At 47.7% G+C, this 18,581-nt stretch overlaps 1 protein-coding gene across 1 annotated transcript in view; it reads right to left on the bottom strand.

Moving 5' to 3' along the window:
• Positions 1-13,798, bottom strand: part of LOC147596729 (protein Hook homolog 3-like) — a 141,983-nt gene extending 128,185 nt beyond the window's left edge. The window contains exon 1 of the mRNA XM_086769625.1: positions 13,751-13,798. Within this exon, the coding sequence (XP_086625751.1) occupies positions 13,751-13,798 (48 nt within the window). The remainder of the gene's footprint in view (positions 1-13,750) is intronic.
• Between the last annotated feature and the right edge of the window lie 4,783 nt (positions 13,799-18,581).

An 18,581-nucleotide genomic window follows, 5' to 3' on the forward strand; every position in this document is an offset into this window, starting at 1 on the left:
CCCCAAGTAAAACAAGTGGAAACTGGTGTCAATGGGCTAAATCAGGCAGCTACAGGCAGTAGTGGAGAAAGCTCTGATCTGAACAAAGGTGCTATAAGTCCCAGGTGGCTGATGAGAGAAATGTGAGGTTGTACATAGGGACAAAGACTGCCCATGGAGTGTCTACATACAGGGTCTTGAGTTCCCTACATATTCAGATTCAATCAGGGCATGCTCAAGATCAGTATCAATAGGAATTTGCTGACGTCACTTAATACATAAGCAGAAAAAATGGTGTGGTGCATAAAGAATAAATTGTTTCTTACTGACATTCAGCACTGAGAACTTTGTACTTTGACTACACTCCTGTAGCCTCTCAAATGAGCCACATAAGAACGGAGGAATTGAATCATGCCCAGAGACTTAGCTTGTTAGGGCATTTTGCATGTTAATGAGCCCTCTGGTGCCAAGTTCCTGAACTGTAGATACCAAACGTGGATTCAAGAGGCCTCTAGAGCAGTAAAAGTCAGCAGCAAACTTCCAAGTCTCTGGGGATGTCAGTGGGCCCAACTGATGGCCATCACTGAAGAGACTATGAAGGAATGAGGAGATAAGGTTCCTGTCCCTGCGAGCTGGTGAAGTAGGAAGTCAGAGGCACTGCTTACAGGTTGAAAATCAAATGTTAAGACAACTGTGAAAGCCCTTGACATGTTTCATCAAGCAGGATGATCAAGTACTGACCCCATACCCTGGGCAGGGGGATCCTTTCCCTCATGGGATGCTGAGGGCCATTCCTGGGAGCACTGAGATTGTGAGGGTGTATGACACTGAGTGTAGGAGAGCAGTAGGACACCTCTCAGCCTCTATGGATGGTGGGGAATGGGAAAAAAAAGCCCTGTGGCTGTAAGGAACTGGTGTCCTCTCAGGGGTCTCACTGGAAGACACAGTAGCCACAGCAGAAAGGAAAAGGATTTCAGTTCTGTTGGGGGGTTCCAGTCTCAACAAAGAGACCATCTCCACCCCTGCTTCCCCACCTCACTCTGACCCCATGCTGTCCCAAATTTTACTGAGCTCACAATGGCATCTTCTCCCAAATACCTACTAATGCTCCTCGATTAACAAAAGTGTGCCAACCCCCTGACTCACTAGAAACCTTCTATTTAGCTCATTGTCCCAGCCCTGAACGACACATCCTCCTTCTTCTGCTGCCTCAACATCAAAACTGAACATATTTCACTTCAGCATGACACACTCCCACCCTTCATCATTTCACATCTTCTTCCTCACTTTTACACACACACTGCCACACACACCCCACTGTATCCCTGCACTCCCATGTGTCTCTCAATCTTTCCTCTTCCCCTGCAGTGATGGGAACTCAGCCCAGGAGGTTTGTGAATCTTCCATGCTCATGGATGTTTCCTGAGGTCCATCCAAGCATGGAGAGTGAAGGAAGAAAAGAGAGATGTCTCAGTTTTCCCATCAGACCCAGGGCATGAAGAGACAGAGGACAGTGTCTCCGTGGGTCCCTTGTGCCTGTCTCCCAGACATCCTTTTTGTTCGCTGCCAGCAAGCCCCTCCGTGCCAGCTCCTCTCCCAGGAAAAGACTCCTGGCCCAAGGGCTCCTCAGGCTGCTACGGCTGCCCCAGCAATAGAGAAACCTGCCCCGAGCTGGTGCACTCAGAAATAGGCTTCTCTTGGTCATTGATCCCCTCCTGGAAGCACAGAGTTGCTCCTTTGCTCTTCTTCAGGGATGTCCCTTGCTGACGCGGAAGTAACGGACACTGCTGACGACCAATATGATCAAGCAAATGCCAATTTATTGTTGATATATCCCGGTTAACATAGCCCTTCTAATTCCGTATCATGCGCAAGCTCTCTACTAATTGGCTAACTATATCATGCACGCGCTCTTAGCTAAAATATGATTCGTTAAGTCTCTCTGTTCACGCGCATGGTCCTCTCCACCTGCACCCTGCTTCACATTCAGCCCCCAGTCATGTATACCAGCTGTTTTCCTTCTTCTCAAGATTGCTTCATTACTTTCTCACAGGAAGCTTCATTACTTTCTCACAGGCAGCCTCCGCGATATCCTTGAAGCCTACTGCTCACAAACATAACAATTCCATTCGGTCTGGATTGTTCACTAAGCGTCCCTGATTCTCGAGATATCCAACAAATCCCTCTTTTTGTTTTTGAACAATCCAGACTTCTGTCATCATACGTTATATTCATGATTGCTAAGCAAAACTAAGTTTCACTATCTTCTAGTAATTTTCTACTATAGCATTCTTCTACCATTACAAACATAACAACTCCAGTAACTTTCTTATCTACAAGACCAGTGACTAGTTTTTTGCAGGCCTCTGTTGAAACAAGCCATAAATTCTGCTAATAATGTTTTGTATCTTAAAGCTTCCCTTCTCATTCCATGGCTTTCTTCCTGAGAGCATGATTCCATTCCTCTCCCAAGGTCAGTGTGCCTTCACTGATACCATACTGGCTCAGCGAAATACCACATCTCCCCCTTCTTTCTTTATGAGAAGAGGCTTGTTTTAACGCTTTATCTATTAAAGTTTGCACACATTTTAACACACCGAATATAGATCAAAATACATATATAAAAAGAATGAATAGGCATCCTACAACTATTTGTAATAAGCTTATATCAATCCACCAAAAGGATTTCTGAATATATCAAAATCATCCCATTGTTGCAGTTTTTGTACTCCTTTTGCAAGTTTTGAATGCTTTTGTGAATTTGATGGGCAACAAAGCCCATCAAAATCCTGACAACCATGATTTTGTGCTAATAATAAAAAAATCTATTGCTGATCTATTCTGTTACCAACCCGACTATGACAAAGACACCGCTGAGCAAGAGGATGATTATCAACTGGGTCAGAGAAGAGAAGGGAGGCAGGCGCAGTGCTAGCTCTCTTGCCAGCAAACCAACCCAGGACGCACTGGAGCCCTGCCCCAGCGAAAGCAGGGCATAGCACAGATACCGTCAAGCTAAGCCTTCAATTTAATGCTGCGCAATACAGGGTTAAATACCCGTACACCCGCTACGCACGAGAACACACCCGCCCCCCTGTGCCCATGGGCCCATCTATGCCCGCCACGCACCTACCCCTACACTCATGGACTTATCCGTGCCTACCACGTACGTGGACGCACCTGCCCCCTGCACTCATGGACTTATCCATGCCCACCACGTACATGGACGCACCTGCCCCCTGCACTTGTGGACTCATCCGCGTCCAGTGCGTGAATCGCCACGGACCGCCCCTCCTGCATACATGCAGCCCTGCTAACGTTACCCCACAATTCCCCCCCTCTATGCTAAATCATCCTGATCTAATGGCTGGTACTCTGGGGCAGATGCCGCCATAACACAGTTGATCATGGATAGTCGCCTAGTGACCCCTTAATCATAGCATGCAAGAAACATAACAATAACAGAAACAAACAAAGCATTATCAAAGCAACTGCTAGGATCCTCAAACCTATAGACACAATATTTCTTAGCCATCTAGGTAAACCGAACAGGTCTGGAAACTACCCCCAGTCCTTTTAGGGCTTTGACGTTAAATACCGACTGGGCAGCATGCGCACGCGTCTTCTCCAAGGCCGAGGAGGCGTTCTTGCTGAAGTCCAAACAGCAGTAACCCTGGAGACCTAGGACTCCCTCTAGGTCACTGCAACCGATGCCAGGCCTCGCAAGGGCATAATCTAATGCCAACTTCATTTGTGTCAGTCCTTCGTCGTGTGCTGCTAAAGCAGTCGCCAGTTCAGATATGGCAAGGGCTGTGCGGTTGGCATTCCCAAGAGCCCAACAGGCCACACGCTATGCAAACCTGAGCAGAGTCGGCGCAGTTCGTGAGCCACTCCCAGAAATTAGTAGTTATCACTGGCATTGGAAGACTCACAATCAGGATCAATCCCACTAGGGTGAGCTGGAGAGCGCTGCGCTGCTCGGTTACCCTGCCGATCCTCCAGCCACGGCTGTACCAACCGGGCCGGGATCCATCAGGTCCCCGCACCTGTGGAGATACAAGCATACCCTCATCCCCATGTTAGCAGATCAGCGGGACCTTCCCAACGTGGGTTTTCTGGCAGGCGGTACCAGACCTTTGGGAGTGCCTTGCCCCCAAACAGCGGCTGACGCGAGGAAAAATGGTTCTGGATAGGGGAAACGGATTGGGGGTTAGCGAAGGATATATGATTCAGTACTACAAGCGCTTTATCGACTAAGACCTCTGGCGAACCCCTCTCTCCCCCCTGTCCTAAGCGCGTTAACTGTGCTTTCAGGGTTTTGTGTGCGCGTTCTACAATCGCTTGCCTGGTGCTGTTCAGAGGAATGCCAAACGTATGGCGGACTCCCCACGTCTGCAGGGAGAGGCAAAATACCCGTGATCGATAATGCGGCCCACTGTCAGTCTTTAGCTCCCGAGATACCCCTAGGCAGGCAAAAGCCCGGTTCCGGTGTAGGATGGATTTCTGCCTCCTGAACGTTGTGAATGGACACATGAAGAGAGCTCAGGAGCAAGTGTCGACCGCAACATGAATGTATTTGAGACAGCCAAATGGCGCATACTCTGTGATATCCACTTGCCATACCTGGTTTGGAGCATACCCCCGGGGTTAATGCCTGGGTAGTATAAGGGCTGGTTCGGCTTTGCTGCTTGACATGCTGGACAGGCTGCCACTACAGCCCGAGCCTGTGAGATGGGCAGTCGGAACTGACGTCGTATGGCATGCGTGCCCTGATGTAGTATTCTCTGTATCACTTTTGTAGGCAGGTGACCAAGCACGGAATGTTAATGATTATACCTAGTATGATGCCTAGTATCACAATTCTGATTTTAGCCAAGGATAGCAACCACCCAGTTACGCCACACACAAGCTTAGCCAATAAAGTTACTGATCACACGTTATACATATTCATGACTGCTAAGCAAAACTAAGTTTCACTACCTTCTAGTAATTTTCTACTATGGCATTCTTCTCCTATTACAAACATAACAACTCCAGTAACTTTCTTATCTACAAGGCCAGTGACTAGTTTTGTTTTTGTTTTTTTTTGCAAGCCTCTGTTGAAACAAGCCATAAATTCTGCTAACAATGTCTTGTATCTTAAAGCTTCCCTTCTCATTCCATGGCTTTCTTCTAGCGAGCATGATTGTATCCCTCTCCCAAGGTCAGTTTGCTTTCACTGACACCGTACTGGCTCAAGAAATACCCACATCTCTCTCTTCTTTGTTTATGAGAAGAGGCTTGTTTCAACGCTTTATCTATTAAAGTCTGCACATATTTCAACACACACACGGAATACAGATCAAAATACATATATAAAAAGAATGAATAAGCATCCTACAGCTATTTGTAATAAGCTTATATCAATCCACCAAAAAGATTTCTGAATATATCAAAACCATCACTTTGTTGCAGTTTTTTGTACTCCTTTTTGCAAGTTTTGAATACTTTTGTGAATAGATCCTGAATGATCAGACAGATTCATGCAGCAAAGCCCATCAAAATCCTGACAACCATGATTTTGTGCTAATAATAAAAAATCTATTACTGATCTATTCTGTTACCAACCCGACTACACCAAAGACACCGCTGAGAAAGAGGATGATTATCAGCGGGGTCAGAGCAGAGAAAGGAGGCAGGCGCAGCACCTTCAGGGCGTCCCCTGTTGTAAATAAAGTGTGCTCCAGGTCCATCCTCTCTCCCTCGCTCCAAGCTACCTCTGTTTATCCCCTCAGTAGATTCAGTGAAAGAGTACTGACTAGACGTTGCTGCACGTGTGGCCAGCGCACACAACAAGGCCTGACTAGACGTTGCTGCATGTGTGGCCAGCACATGCAACAAGGCCTGTCAAATATGTGCTCTGCAGGCTAACAGCAGTTCTGTTTTGTAAAGTAGCATAGTGTATAGTATCTACATCAGTTAACAGCGTTGATAGTACCAATGCAGTTGTATGCGTTTGCTTAGCAAGCCAACAGCCCAATTTATTTAGCGTAGCTAATGCCTGGGCACTTGCCACACCAGGTGCAAAGATTGAAGCAGCAATAATTTCACTTGGTTTCCAAAACTCTATATTATCTTGGCAATCAGATTCAAAGCTATATGTACTTCGTTTAGGTCTTTTATGCTGTCTGGATTTTGATATGTGCTCGCGTGATTACACCATGCTGTGTCATTGCAATGTATAGGTCTTAAAGCATTTACAATCATTACCCCTCTAGTAACATTAGCTCCTGAATAGTTAAAGAAAATAGGCAGAAGTCCATCTTTACTGATCCCAAAAGTTCCATCTTCTGTAATTTAGCACTCAGCACTCGCGGCTGCTGTTGTTTTACACAGAGTTGTCGTCCTACCGCTATCTGATCTGGCAGATTGACCAAGCATGTTCTGAAAGGCTTATTTGAAGATGATACAGACAGACGCCCCACCCTGTAGCACCAGCCATAGTTACCCACACGTTTGTTCTTTCCGTGACTGACGTCCATGGAGCTGCCACACAGCTTGTTAACAATCCGATGAACGCAAGGCAGCTTGGAGTGCTGGTCGTACCCATCGTGCAGGGATCCACTTGTTTACTGCTCCTGTAGAGACACAAGCATATCCTTTCCCCCACGTCATAAGAGGGAATGGTCTTTCCCAATTACCTGTTTCCAGATTCTTATTTTCACTCCAACTTTTTTTTTTTTTTAAACTGGTCGTACAACAAAAGATTATTAATTTCCTTTAACATTGTCCATTCAGTGCATTGTATTACATTGACCACATAGGCCGAATTGGAGACAATATTGAGGGATTCATCTTTTCACTTACACAAAGTTTGTACCTCGAAGGAGATGGTAACCCCTGTTGCAAAGGTCCCATATCCTCAATTACTGAATTTACTGCCCTTAAATCCTGTAAGAGTCGTCATTTACCCAATTTGTCTGTATTACAAACACAGGTGTATTCTAGGAACTGTCTGTTGGCTTTATATGTCCAAGTTGTAATCACTCGTCAACTCACTCATTCAAATGGTGCAGCTTTTCTCTTGCTAAAGGCCACTGGTCAACTCAGACAGGAGTATCTGTAAACATGGCAGTTTCTGGGTAAGCTGCCCCCACCCTGCCGGATGGGGGGGGGTGGGGGGCGCGCCTGGCGGCGGCCGCGGCAAAAGATCCTTAAAGCCACCGTCACAGGCAAAACAGACTCGACCTGGGGAAAACTATCTATTACCAAAACCAAAGCAGGACAATGAGAAAGGGAACAAGACAACCTCTCCCCACCCCTCCCTCTTTGCTGAATCATTCTAGCCTAAAGTTGAAATTTCCAAAACAAAATATAAAATTTTCTTAAACCACTGATCTATAGTTCTATTAAGTACATAGCCAAAAGTCTTATGCTGTATTCCCGAGTAAACTGATGGGTGTGTTTCCCAAGTAATTAAATTGAAAGCATCATAGAAAAAATAAATGTTTTTCAAATCAAAAGGCACAGTCAATAACAAATAATTAGCAATTATCTGCTTCATTTCATCTATCTGGAGCTGCTTTGCCACAGGTACTTGTTCTGCCAACTCCACCTTTGCATTCAGTTGTTCCACCACAACTTTATCCACTCTGTGCAGCTCTTTGAGTTTCATTTCATCAATGGTTTTCATTGCCTTGGTGAGTTCAGGAAGGAGTTTGCTATTTGTATCCTGCAAGCTACTATATCTCGCCTTTTCTTCATGTGCCTTGGCTTGTTCCAGCTTCACCTCTGCCTGCATGCTCTCCACCTGAAGTTCCAGCTCCTTGATGGTGTATATTAGCTGCTGCTTCTCCTCCAGTTCTGATGCAGCAGCTGAGCTTTTTCTTTCCAGTACTTGGCACTTTTCTTGAAGCTGCTTCTGAATCAATTCTGCTTCTTTTACCTTCTCATGGGCTTCCTGAAGCGCTTTAAACAGAGCACAAACTTGCAAACTCAGAGTTTCTACTTCACTGCCAACAGCCTCTGAACCCTCCTCTGCTTGCTGTTCAGTTTGTGTCCCACTCTTCAGGCAGTTGCTGGTTTTCTTCTCCAGTTTTGACAGTCTCTCTTTGTGATTCTGCAGCTCCTTCTCAAGTTCTTCCTTCTTCTGAGTTTCATTTCTAAGGCAGTAGAGCAGTTGGCTTACAATTAGCTCCTCAGACTGCAGATTCTTTGATTCGTCGGCAGTCTTGCTCCTGCCGTAGATATCAATGTTACTGGTCATTTCACCACTATTCTCTTGATGTTCCTTTGCAGTTCTATTTATTTCTCCTTCGTTCATCCCAATCTCCACAAAGGAATCCTGCAGTTCTGAAATGATGCCTAGCATATTGGCCCTCTCAGCCTGGAGCCGGTGCAGCTGGGATATCAGCTGCCTCATTTCCTTCTCAGGAGCCATGCAGCCCTCCATTTCAGCTCCTTCTCTTTCCTTTAAGTTCTGAAGTTGTTGTTGTAGCTTTTCATTTTCCATGCACTTGTCTAGCAAGCACTGCTTAACTTCCTTAAACTTTAACTCATAAAATTCCTGTTCTTCTTTCTGCTTCTCTCGACAGATGGAAAGTTCCTCGTACCGGTCCTTCATAGCTTGGTTATGCAACTTCATGGCTTCTTTTAACTCATTGCTCTCAGTGATGAGCTCTTTCATCTGCTGTACCATTTCTTCTGGGGTGCAGGTGCTACAGCCATGCTGTCCATTCCGTTTTTCTCTTGGGATGCTCTCCATTTTCAGCAGGATGGCTTTTCAGCTTGCTGGACATCTCTGAAGCATATACCTGGATCCGCCGAGTCACCGGGCGAGCCCGCCCACGGTGACCGTGACAGAAACCGGCCTCTACCCACCATTTCTCCCGGCACCGGGCTTGCCTGAGGGGCAGCCACCGCCGAGCCTCTCCCCGCTCGCCCCCCTCACAGCTCACCCACGGCGGTGGTGGTCCTGGCTCAGCTGACTGCCCTCTGGCCAAGCATGGCTGCAGACACTGTTTGGTAAGATGTCCGCCCCGCCCACATCAAAAACATCTCCTGTTCTGGCCACCTGTAAGTTCTATCCCCTGATTGGTCCCTGAAGGACACTGCTGCTTGAAATGTCCTACACCCCCACAACCAAAGCAGGTGGGGCCTGCGGGGGGTGATTGCATAGCAGAAACTGCTGCAATGAGCGGTTTTTGCTTGCTGCAAGGCTTCTGCCTCCATAACCCGCTTCATCATCTGCGCCACACCTGCATCCCCAGGCAATTGCGCCAAAACTTGCTGAGTTACCTCGTTTGCATTCTGTTTAGCTAACTCTTTCGCCACTATAGGTTTCACATTCTCTGGTAAATCGGAATTCTCAATCGCCTTCTGTAGCCTTTCCAAGAAAGAGGTATACAACTCCCTTACGCCCTGCCTCACCTGAGTGTACGGCTGCCTTTTGCCCTCATATTTACCCATTTTTGCGAACGCCACCCGCGCCACCTGCGCGGCGGCGTGGATATCCCTGCCCCGCATATTAGCCTGCGCGGCCGGATCAGCAAAGTTACCTGACCCTAGAATCCTTTCCACACTAATCCCGTGCAAGGGGTGATTCAGATCTAAAGCTTCTAAAACCACCTTGTCCACCTCCTCCTTTAACGCAGCCTCCCACAGCACCATTTGGGGGGCTGTAAAAACCGCTCTAGCCAGCTGCCTACAATCAAAAGGAAGCGGGTTTGCTGCCCAGATCACATCCAAAATCGCTCGAGCCGCCACCCCATTAACACCTTCCTCCTTCACCGCCTTCTGCCATTCCCTGAATAACTTGTAATCCAACGGGCTCCACTGCCGACCCTGCTGCCCCTGTGTCACTGGGAACACCATTATACCCCCATCTCCATCTGATGGCCCTAGAGATACCCCTTCCAATACGCAATTCTTGGCAATCAATGTCCAATCCGTTAATCCACTACCTGTTTTCTGTTCAGCCGCTGCCCCCGCTTTCCGCGCCGCCCCCTCTACTTTACTCTGTGTTTTTTCTACGTCCGCCGCCAACCGCTCGAACCTTCGGATTAAAGCGTCCACTACTCCCGCTTCGCTGCCCCCCCCCCCTTTTTCGCAACCCATGAATCCTCAGGGAGAGGTGGCAAGCCGGTATCGCCCCTCCGCGAATCCACAAGCGGTGGAGCCGACAGGGTAGAAGGAGAGACAGAGGGCACCCCCGCGTCCTCGCATCCGGGGGGTCGCCCCCTCGGCCCAGCCCCTCCCGGCAAGCAAGGCGCAACACACGGGGGAGCACACCCAAACTCCATCGCCCCTTTATCACTGTCAGAGGCTCTCGGCCGAACCGGGCAGACCACCGGAGCGCCAACCCCCGTCCCCTCCGCGCCGTCTCGACCCCGTTCGCCCCCCTCCCCTTCCGACGGCTCTTTCCCCGCCACCTGTAACCGCGCCACGTCCATCACCTCTCCCGGCTTGCTAATCAAGCCCTTCGTCAACGATGCCGTATGCACCAGACAATTTACCTCTTTTCCCAACGCCTTTACTGTATCCTGGATGGATGCCATCCTAACAGCAGGCAGGCACGACCGCCCCGCGGCCACGACTCAAACCTGTCCTCAAACCACGACCGCCCTGCAGCCACGCGTTACCTTCTGACACGTCGGGGGTCACCGGTTGTCGCTGCACGACAACTTACAGACCCTCCCTCTATCGGGATCCCATCCCGGGGAATCACGTCGGGGTCACCACTTGCCGGCTCTCTTGCTAGCAAACCAACCCAAGACGCACCGGAGCCCCACCCCGGGGAAAGCAGGGCATCACACGGATACCGTCAAGCTAAGCCTTCAATTTAATGCTGCGCAATACAGGGTTAAATACCCGTACACCCGCTACGCACGAGAACACACCCGCCCCCCTGTGCCCATGGACCCATCCATGCCCGCCACGCACCTACCCCTACACTCATGGACTTATCCGTGCCCACCACGTACATGGACGCACCTGCCCCCTGCACTCATGGACTCATCCGCGTCCAGTGGGTGAATCGCCACGGACCGCCCCTCCTGCATACATGCAGCCCTGCTAACGTTACCCCACAGCGCAGCACCTTCAGGGCGTCCCCTGTTGTTAATAGAATGTGCTCTGAGTCCCTTCTCTCTCCTCTGCTCCGAGCCGCCTCTGTTTACACCCTCAGCAGATTCAGTGAAAGAGTACTGACTAGACGTTGCTGCATGTGTGGCCAGCACATGCAACAAGGCCTGTCAAATATGTGCTCTGCAGGCTAACAGCGGTTCTGTTTTGTAAAGTAGCATAGCGTATAGTATCTACATCAGTTAACAGCGTTGATAGTACCAATGCAGTTGTATGCGTTTGCTTAGCAAGCCAACAGCCCAATTTATTTAGCATAGCTAGCGCCTAGGCTCTTGCCACATCAGGTGCAAAGACTGAAGTAGCAATAATTTCACTTGGTTTCCAAAACCCTATATTATCTTGGCAGTCAGATTCAAAGCTATGTGTACTTCGTTTAGGTCCTTTATGCAGTCTGGATTTTGATGTGTTAGTGCTTGCATGATTATACCATGCTGTATCGTTGCAATGTATAGGTCTTAAAGCATTTACAATCATTACCCCTCTAGTAACATTAGCTCTTGAATAGTTAAAGAAAAATAGACACAAGTCCATCTTTACTGATCCCAAAAGTTCCATCTCTTGTAGTTCAGCACTCAGCACTCGCAGCTGCTGTTGTTTTACACAGAGTTGCCGTCCTACTGTTATCTGGCAGATTGACCAAGCATGTTCTGAAAGGGTCACTTGCAGATGATAGAGACAGACAAATGGCACCCCGCCCCAGGGCACCAGCCATAGTTACCCACACATTTGTTCCCTCTGTGACCGATGTCCATGGGGCTGCCACACAGCTTGTTTAACAATCTGATGAACGCAAGGCGGCTTGGAGCACTGGTCGTACCCATTGTGCAGGGATCCACTTGTTCACTGCTCCTGTAGAGACACAAGCATATCCTTTCCCCCACGTCATAAGAGGGAATGGTCCTTCCCAATTACCTGTTTCCAGATTCTTAACCATCACCAGAGCTTGCCCTCGGATGGCCTCATGTACAGTAGATGATCCATAATGTTTCTTTATTGGGGAAGAATTGTCACTCCAATGATTTAGAAAATTGAGCACATACATTGCTTTTCCTAACTTTTTGTTTATAGATTTTCCTTCCATTTCCCTTTTTTTCTTTTCTCTTTTTTTTCACATTTTTTTTCTTTTTTTTTTTCCCCCCTCTTTTTAACAGCGTATTTTAAGTGTACCATGGGCACATTCAGTGACTGCCCGTCCAGTGGGGTTATGTGGGATACCAGTAACATGCTTGATGCCCCAAAGAGCAAGGAAGGTTTGGACTGCGTGAGAAGCATACGCTGGCCCATTATCTGTTTTTATACACGTGGGAACCCCCATGAAAGCAAACGCTGACATCCAATGTCGGCAAACATCTGAAGCACGTTCTCCTGTATGAGCAGAGGCAAACAATAAGCTGGAATGGGTATCAGGAGTTACATGTACATATTTGTGTCGGCCAAATGACAGGACATGAGTTATATCAGATTGCCATAATTCTTGAGAGCACAAACCACACTGATTAACCCCACATAAAGATGGCATAATTGTATTTTGGTACCTGCTATAGGAATGCACAATTGCCTGAGCTTGTTCCCGTGTCAGCTTAAATTGTCGTTGAAGGACTGTAGAATTTTGGTGATAAAATTCATGGGATAGCTTAGCTTGCATGAGTGTGTGTGCAACGAGGGCCGCATTAGTGAGAGCATCTGCTCTTGTGTTACCTTCTGTAACAAGTCTTGGAAGTGAAGTGTCATCTCTCAGATGTACAATAAGGTAAGGATGATCCCGCACATGTAATACTGATAATAGCTGTTGAAACTGATCATACAATAAAGGATTATTAATTTCCTTTAACATTGTCCATTCAGCGCATTGTATTACATTGACCACATAGGCAGATTCAGAGACAATATTGAGGGATTCATCTTTCCACTTATACAAAGCTCGTAACACCACTGCAAGTTCTACAAGTTAGGTTGAACCTTCTACCAATTGTACGTCATGATGCCACCTACCATTTTTCTTCCACACAATCATGGTCTTGTGCGTTTTTGCTGATCCATCTGTAAATATTGTTAAGGCGGGTTTCTTTTTTGTTTTGTTTTTTTTTTTTTTATGGGAGTGTAACTTAGATGAGTTGCTGGATACATTAGTTCTCCTAAAAATTTCAGCATCAGTTGCTTAGGCCAATAAATGGAGACGTGTAGCAAAACTGTTGTAATGCCGTTTGTGCTTCTAGAGTCAGTCTCCTAGGGGAGGTTAAATCTGAGTCTCCTTTAAGTATTTGGATCAGTGGAAAAAGCAATTCTGTAGAGAGGCCTAATACAGGGCGTACCCAGTTGATAGCTCCCAGCAATTTCTGCAAATCATTTAAGGAAAACACTGTTTGAGGGATTTTTAACTTTTGCAGCCTAATTGTTCTTTCCATAATTTGCCAGCCGAGATACTGCTAGGGACACACCTTTTGAATTTCTTCTTGAGCAATAATCAGTTTAAATCTGGATAATGCACTGGTGATATCATTAAGAACTCTGTCCATCAGAGAATCATTGGGTGCTGCAATCAAGATATCATTCATATAGTGATAAATAAGGCTATTCCTATGCAAGCGCCTTATCAGTGCTATGGCCCGTGTGACGTAGCATTGGCAGATGGTTGGACTATTCTTCATACCTTGCGGAAGTACCGCCCAGTGATATCGCTGATTGGGTTCTCCCGCATTGATTGAAGGCACAGAAAATGCGAATCGTGGAGCATCCTCAGGATGTAAAGGTATAGTGAAAAAACAATCTTTTAAATCAATAATGATAACATTCCCATCTCGAGGTATCACTGAAGGAGATGGTAACCCATATCCTCAATTGCCGAATTTACTGCCCTTAAATCCTGTAAGAGTCGCCATTTACCCGATTTTTTCTGTATTACATACACAAGTGTATTCTAGGAACTATCTGTTAGCTTTTTATGTCCAAGTTGTAATCGCTCGTCAACTAACTCGTTCAAATGTTGCAGCTTTTCTCTTGCTAAAGGCCACTGGTCAACTCAGACAGGAGTATCTGTTAACCATGTGGTGGGGGGGAGTGGGGGTGCCTGGCCGCGGCCGTGGCCCCAGGCATATAAGAGGAGAAAACTAAAACCCGAGGTTTAAGACAAGAACAGGGAGGGATCCTTAAAGCATCCGCTACAGGCAAAACAGACCCGACCTGGGGAAACATTCATTTATTACTAAAACCAAAGCAGGATAATGAGAAAGGGAATAAGACAACCTCCTTCCCCCCACTCCCTCTTCCCGGGCTTAACACCATCTCCACCTCCTTCCCCTGCCCCCTGAGCGGGACAGGGTTGGGGGGGCGGGAAGAGGGAATGGGGATTACGATCAGTTAATCACACGTTGCCTTATGCTGCAGTTTACTAAGAGGAAACCTACAATAATAACAAAATATAAGAACATTAATATATACAAAATGAACAATGTACTATTTCTCACCACCCGATGTCCAAATGAACAATACTCCCTCTGCCTTTGGCCCAGCTCCCTGCACCTGCACGTTAACGAGACTTGGAAAGCCAGTCAGTGTCCTTGGTCTCATTAACAACAACTCTTATAATCAGAGTGTTTTAATCAACATTCTTCACATACAAAATCCAAAGCTACTGAGAGGAAAATTAACTCCATCCCTGCCGAATCCAGGACAGTATTCACCCCTTATTCCATACCATTTACTTCATGCACACACACACAGACTGCTTATACCTGTCTAGGAAAATTTTTTACTTTCCTCCGGACTGTAATCTGTTAATTTCTCTGTTTGCACTGCCTGTCCGTTTCCACTTAAAGATCTTATAACTTAACGCTGTGTCTTGTACGTAATAATATCAATCTAGATGTATCACTTGTTCTAACGGGATTGACCTGCGACACTGCATACACCAGAACACTCAGCTATAGCACAAATATAGATCAGCTGGAGTAAGCTTACGTCCACACCAACAACACTGAACAGTAACAAAAATATGACACTGTTGACACAAAGGACACACAAACACACACAAAAAAGCATGGTACCATCGACACAAAGAACACACACACAAACACGCCACCTCTATAACGAGGAAGCTCCAAAGACTGAGGGCTCCTTTTCCAGATCTATGGGACCTGGATCAAAGGGATTTTCTGGCTCGCTGTTAGTCTTTGTTTCCACGGACGGAGGAGCGGATGGGGTAACAGGTGCTGTCAGATCCCACTTCTGCGTGTGATTCTTTAAGGCTTCAAACATTACACACCACGCCGGTAATAACTTTTGAACAGCAGGCTCACTCCGCGTTGCACAGTCCCATAATTCAACACTTACACTGTCCCAGGTGCCCATCGTGCAGATATTAGAGATGTTAGCGTCCGATATGTGAGCGGACACCCAAATCACCAAGCTCTTCAGGTCAGTACTGTTAATAGCACAGTTCTGTTCCTCTAACATTTTTGTTAGAATCGTTAAAACTGATTTATGTTTCTTTGTAGCAGTACTTCTCTTTGTTCCGGTCTCGGAGACTGTGGCTCTTTACTCGCCGCTTTTTCCTTGGCTTTGTCGGGTACTCAGCCCCTCCCGCCGACATTCCTTGCCCAAATGCCGCCAAAGGTGCGAACCGATCTCCAAAGAGGACCAATCTCACCTGGTGCTCCGTTCGGAATGAACAGGTTGGGCGCTGACAGTCCTAGGTATGGTACAGGCTAAGGGGCTGACAACTTTTCTGGCAGCGCTTCTAGGCGAGCCTCTAGAACTTCCAGCCTTTTTGCGTCTCCTGCAACTGTGCATCTTTTAAGCCGAATAAATGCTCATCCTCCTCCTCACGCCGTGACGGCGGGGAAGAAGGTGGTAACAGGGGATAAAATGGAGCTGTCGGCACCAACGAAGAGGCACGTAATGCCGGGCCTGCACTTTTTTTTTTTTTCTCTGGTGCCAGCATATCTATGGTTATGGGGGCTGTGGTTGCAGTCCCTGCAGTCCCTGCTGGGGCTCGAACTCCCCTCCCCCCAGCACAAGCCGGGGCAGCGGCAGGGCTCGTTAAACCCGAGAACAGCATGCTGGTGGCAGAGGTGGACCCACCAGCTGGAGTTAAAGCCGCAAAAGCAGACGCGGCGGCTGAACATTCGGCTTTCATGCTTATCAATGTTTCATTAATTAGCCTCCACATAGTGGAGAGTTTGCTCGCCTCCTTTGATCCCTTACTTATTTCTTCCCACAACTCTTTTCCTGTCTTTTCCCATGTCGGGACTTCAAAAGCAGCATCAACTGTGGGGATTAATTCCCTTTTCTTTGCCCACTGCAGCAAAGCTTCTAGGACGGACGAGTCATAACTCAGTCCTCTCATAGAGAGCATATGCTGGAGGAGCTTAACTACTGCTGATTCCTCTTTGGTCAGCGTGGACCCCATCTCCTCCCCGGCCGCTCGCCTGGCCAAGACAAGATTCCCACCGTACCTTTTGTACCTTTTTGCGCTATAGCGACTTCCCGAGTGCTGGGGCAGCACTCGCCTTCGACCGGCTTCCGTCCCCTCTTTTCTTCTTTCCTTCTTCAGCTCCGTCAGGATGTCCAACGCCGATCTGAGGGTCCCTGTTCGGGCGCCACTTGCTGACGCGGAAGTCACGGACACTGCTCACGTCCAATATGATCAAGAAAATGCCAATTTATTGTTGATACATCCCGGTTAATATAGCCCTTCTAATTCCGTATCATACGCAAGCTCTCTACTAATTGGCTAACTATATCATGCATGTGCTCTTAGCTAAAATATGATTCTTTAAGTCTCTTTTCACGTGCACGGTCCTCTCCACCTGCATCCTGCTTCATGTTCAGCCCCCAGTCATGTATACCAGCTGTTTTCCTTCTTCTCAAGGTTGCTTCATTACTTTCTCACAGGAAGCTTCATTACTTTCTCACAGGCGGCTTCATTACTTTCTCACAGGCGGCCTCTGCGATATCCTTGAAGCCTACTGCTCACAAACATAACAATTCCATTCGGTCTGGATTGTTCACTGATTCTCCAGATATCCAACAGTCCCTTCCCCTAGAGAGTCTTTAACCAGGGCAGTGTGTCCATGCTGACCTGACTTGCTGCTCCTGCCCCCTCCCTGTGCTGTCCACATGGCCCTGAGCTGGTGGCACTGCTCTGCAGAGTGAGGGGGCTGTGGTGAGAAAGCCATGGGGTGACAGTCCCAGGCAGATCCCTGTGTGGAATGTAGATCATTCACCATCTCCAAGGGAACCAGACACCCACAGGTTAAGGCTCAGCCCAGGCCCATTCTCGAACACCTTGCCCCATGCCCTCCTCCCCTCATTCCATGGAGAACCCCAGCACAGCAGCACGGCACTGTGGGGGCAATTCCTTCAGCCTGACCTCAGCTTTTGAAGAAGAGCCCAACCTCCAGACACTCCCATTGTAGAAACTCCCTTTTATTACAGTGATGCAACATGGGAAGCTAGCTGTACCATTGTGCCAGACACACGTGAACAGACCTCTGGATCAGACAGGCTGGGTCCACGCCTCTGGTGAAGTGGAGTGAGTGCAGAAATGGACAAACATGCTTATCACAGATAAAATGTCCAAAGCACAGGAGAATTTGCAATAACTTCTGTAGAGACACGGGCATCTTAATGCTTCTGAGAAAGAGCTGATTGAATCAGCTTTTTCACCGTGTCTTTCAGCTCCTGGTTCCTCATGCTGTAGATGAGAGGGTTCACTGCTGGGGGCACCAACGAGTACAGAGCAGCAACCACCATATTTGACAATGGGGAGGAGATGGAGGAGGGCTTCAGGTAGGCAAATATGACAGTGCTGATAAACAAGGAAACCACAACCAGGTGAGGGAGGCATGTGGAAAAAGCTTTGTGCTGTCCCTGCTTAGATGGGATCTTCAGCACAGCCCTGAAGATCTGCACATAGGACAGCACAATGAAAACAAAACAGCCAAATGCTACTAAGAGACTAACCACAAGTACCCCAGACTCCCTGAGGTAGGAGTCTGAGCAGGAGAGCTTGAGGATCTGGGGGATTTCACAGAAGAACTGGTCCACAGCATTGCCTTGGCAGAGTGGCAGTGAAAATGTACTGGCAGTGTGCAGGAGAGCATGGAGAAAGCCACTGCCCCAGGCAGCTGCTGCCATGTGGACACAAGCTCTGCTGCCCAGGAGGGTCCCGTAGTGCAGGGGTTTGCAGATGGGCAGTGTACCGGTCGTAGGCCATGACAGTGAGAAGATAATACTCTGCTGACATCAAAAAGAAGAAGAAAAACACCTGTGCAGCACATCTTGAGTAGGAGATGTCCCTGGTGTTCCAGAGGGAATTGGCCATGGATTTGGGAAGAATAATGGAGATGCAGCCCAGGTCAAGGAGGAAGAAGTACATGGGGGTGTGGAGGTGGTGGTCGCAGAATATGGCTGTTATGATGGTTCCATTGCCCAGGAGGGCAGCCAGATTTGGGGACAGTGGTGAAGATGGAGCCCAGGAC

This window comes from Chlamydotis macqueenii, chromosome W, assembly GCF_036417535.1.
Source record: "Chlamydotis macqueenii isolate bChlMac1 chromosome W, bChlMac1.mat, whole genome shotgun sequence".
Lineage (NCBI taxonomy): Eukaryota > Metazoa > Chordata > Aves > Otidiformes > Otididae > Chlamydotis > Chlamydotis macqueenii.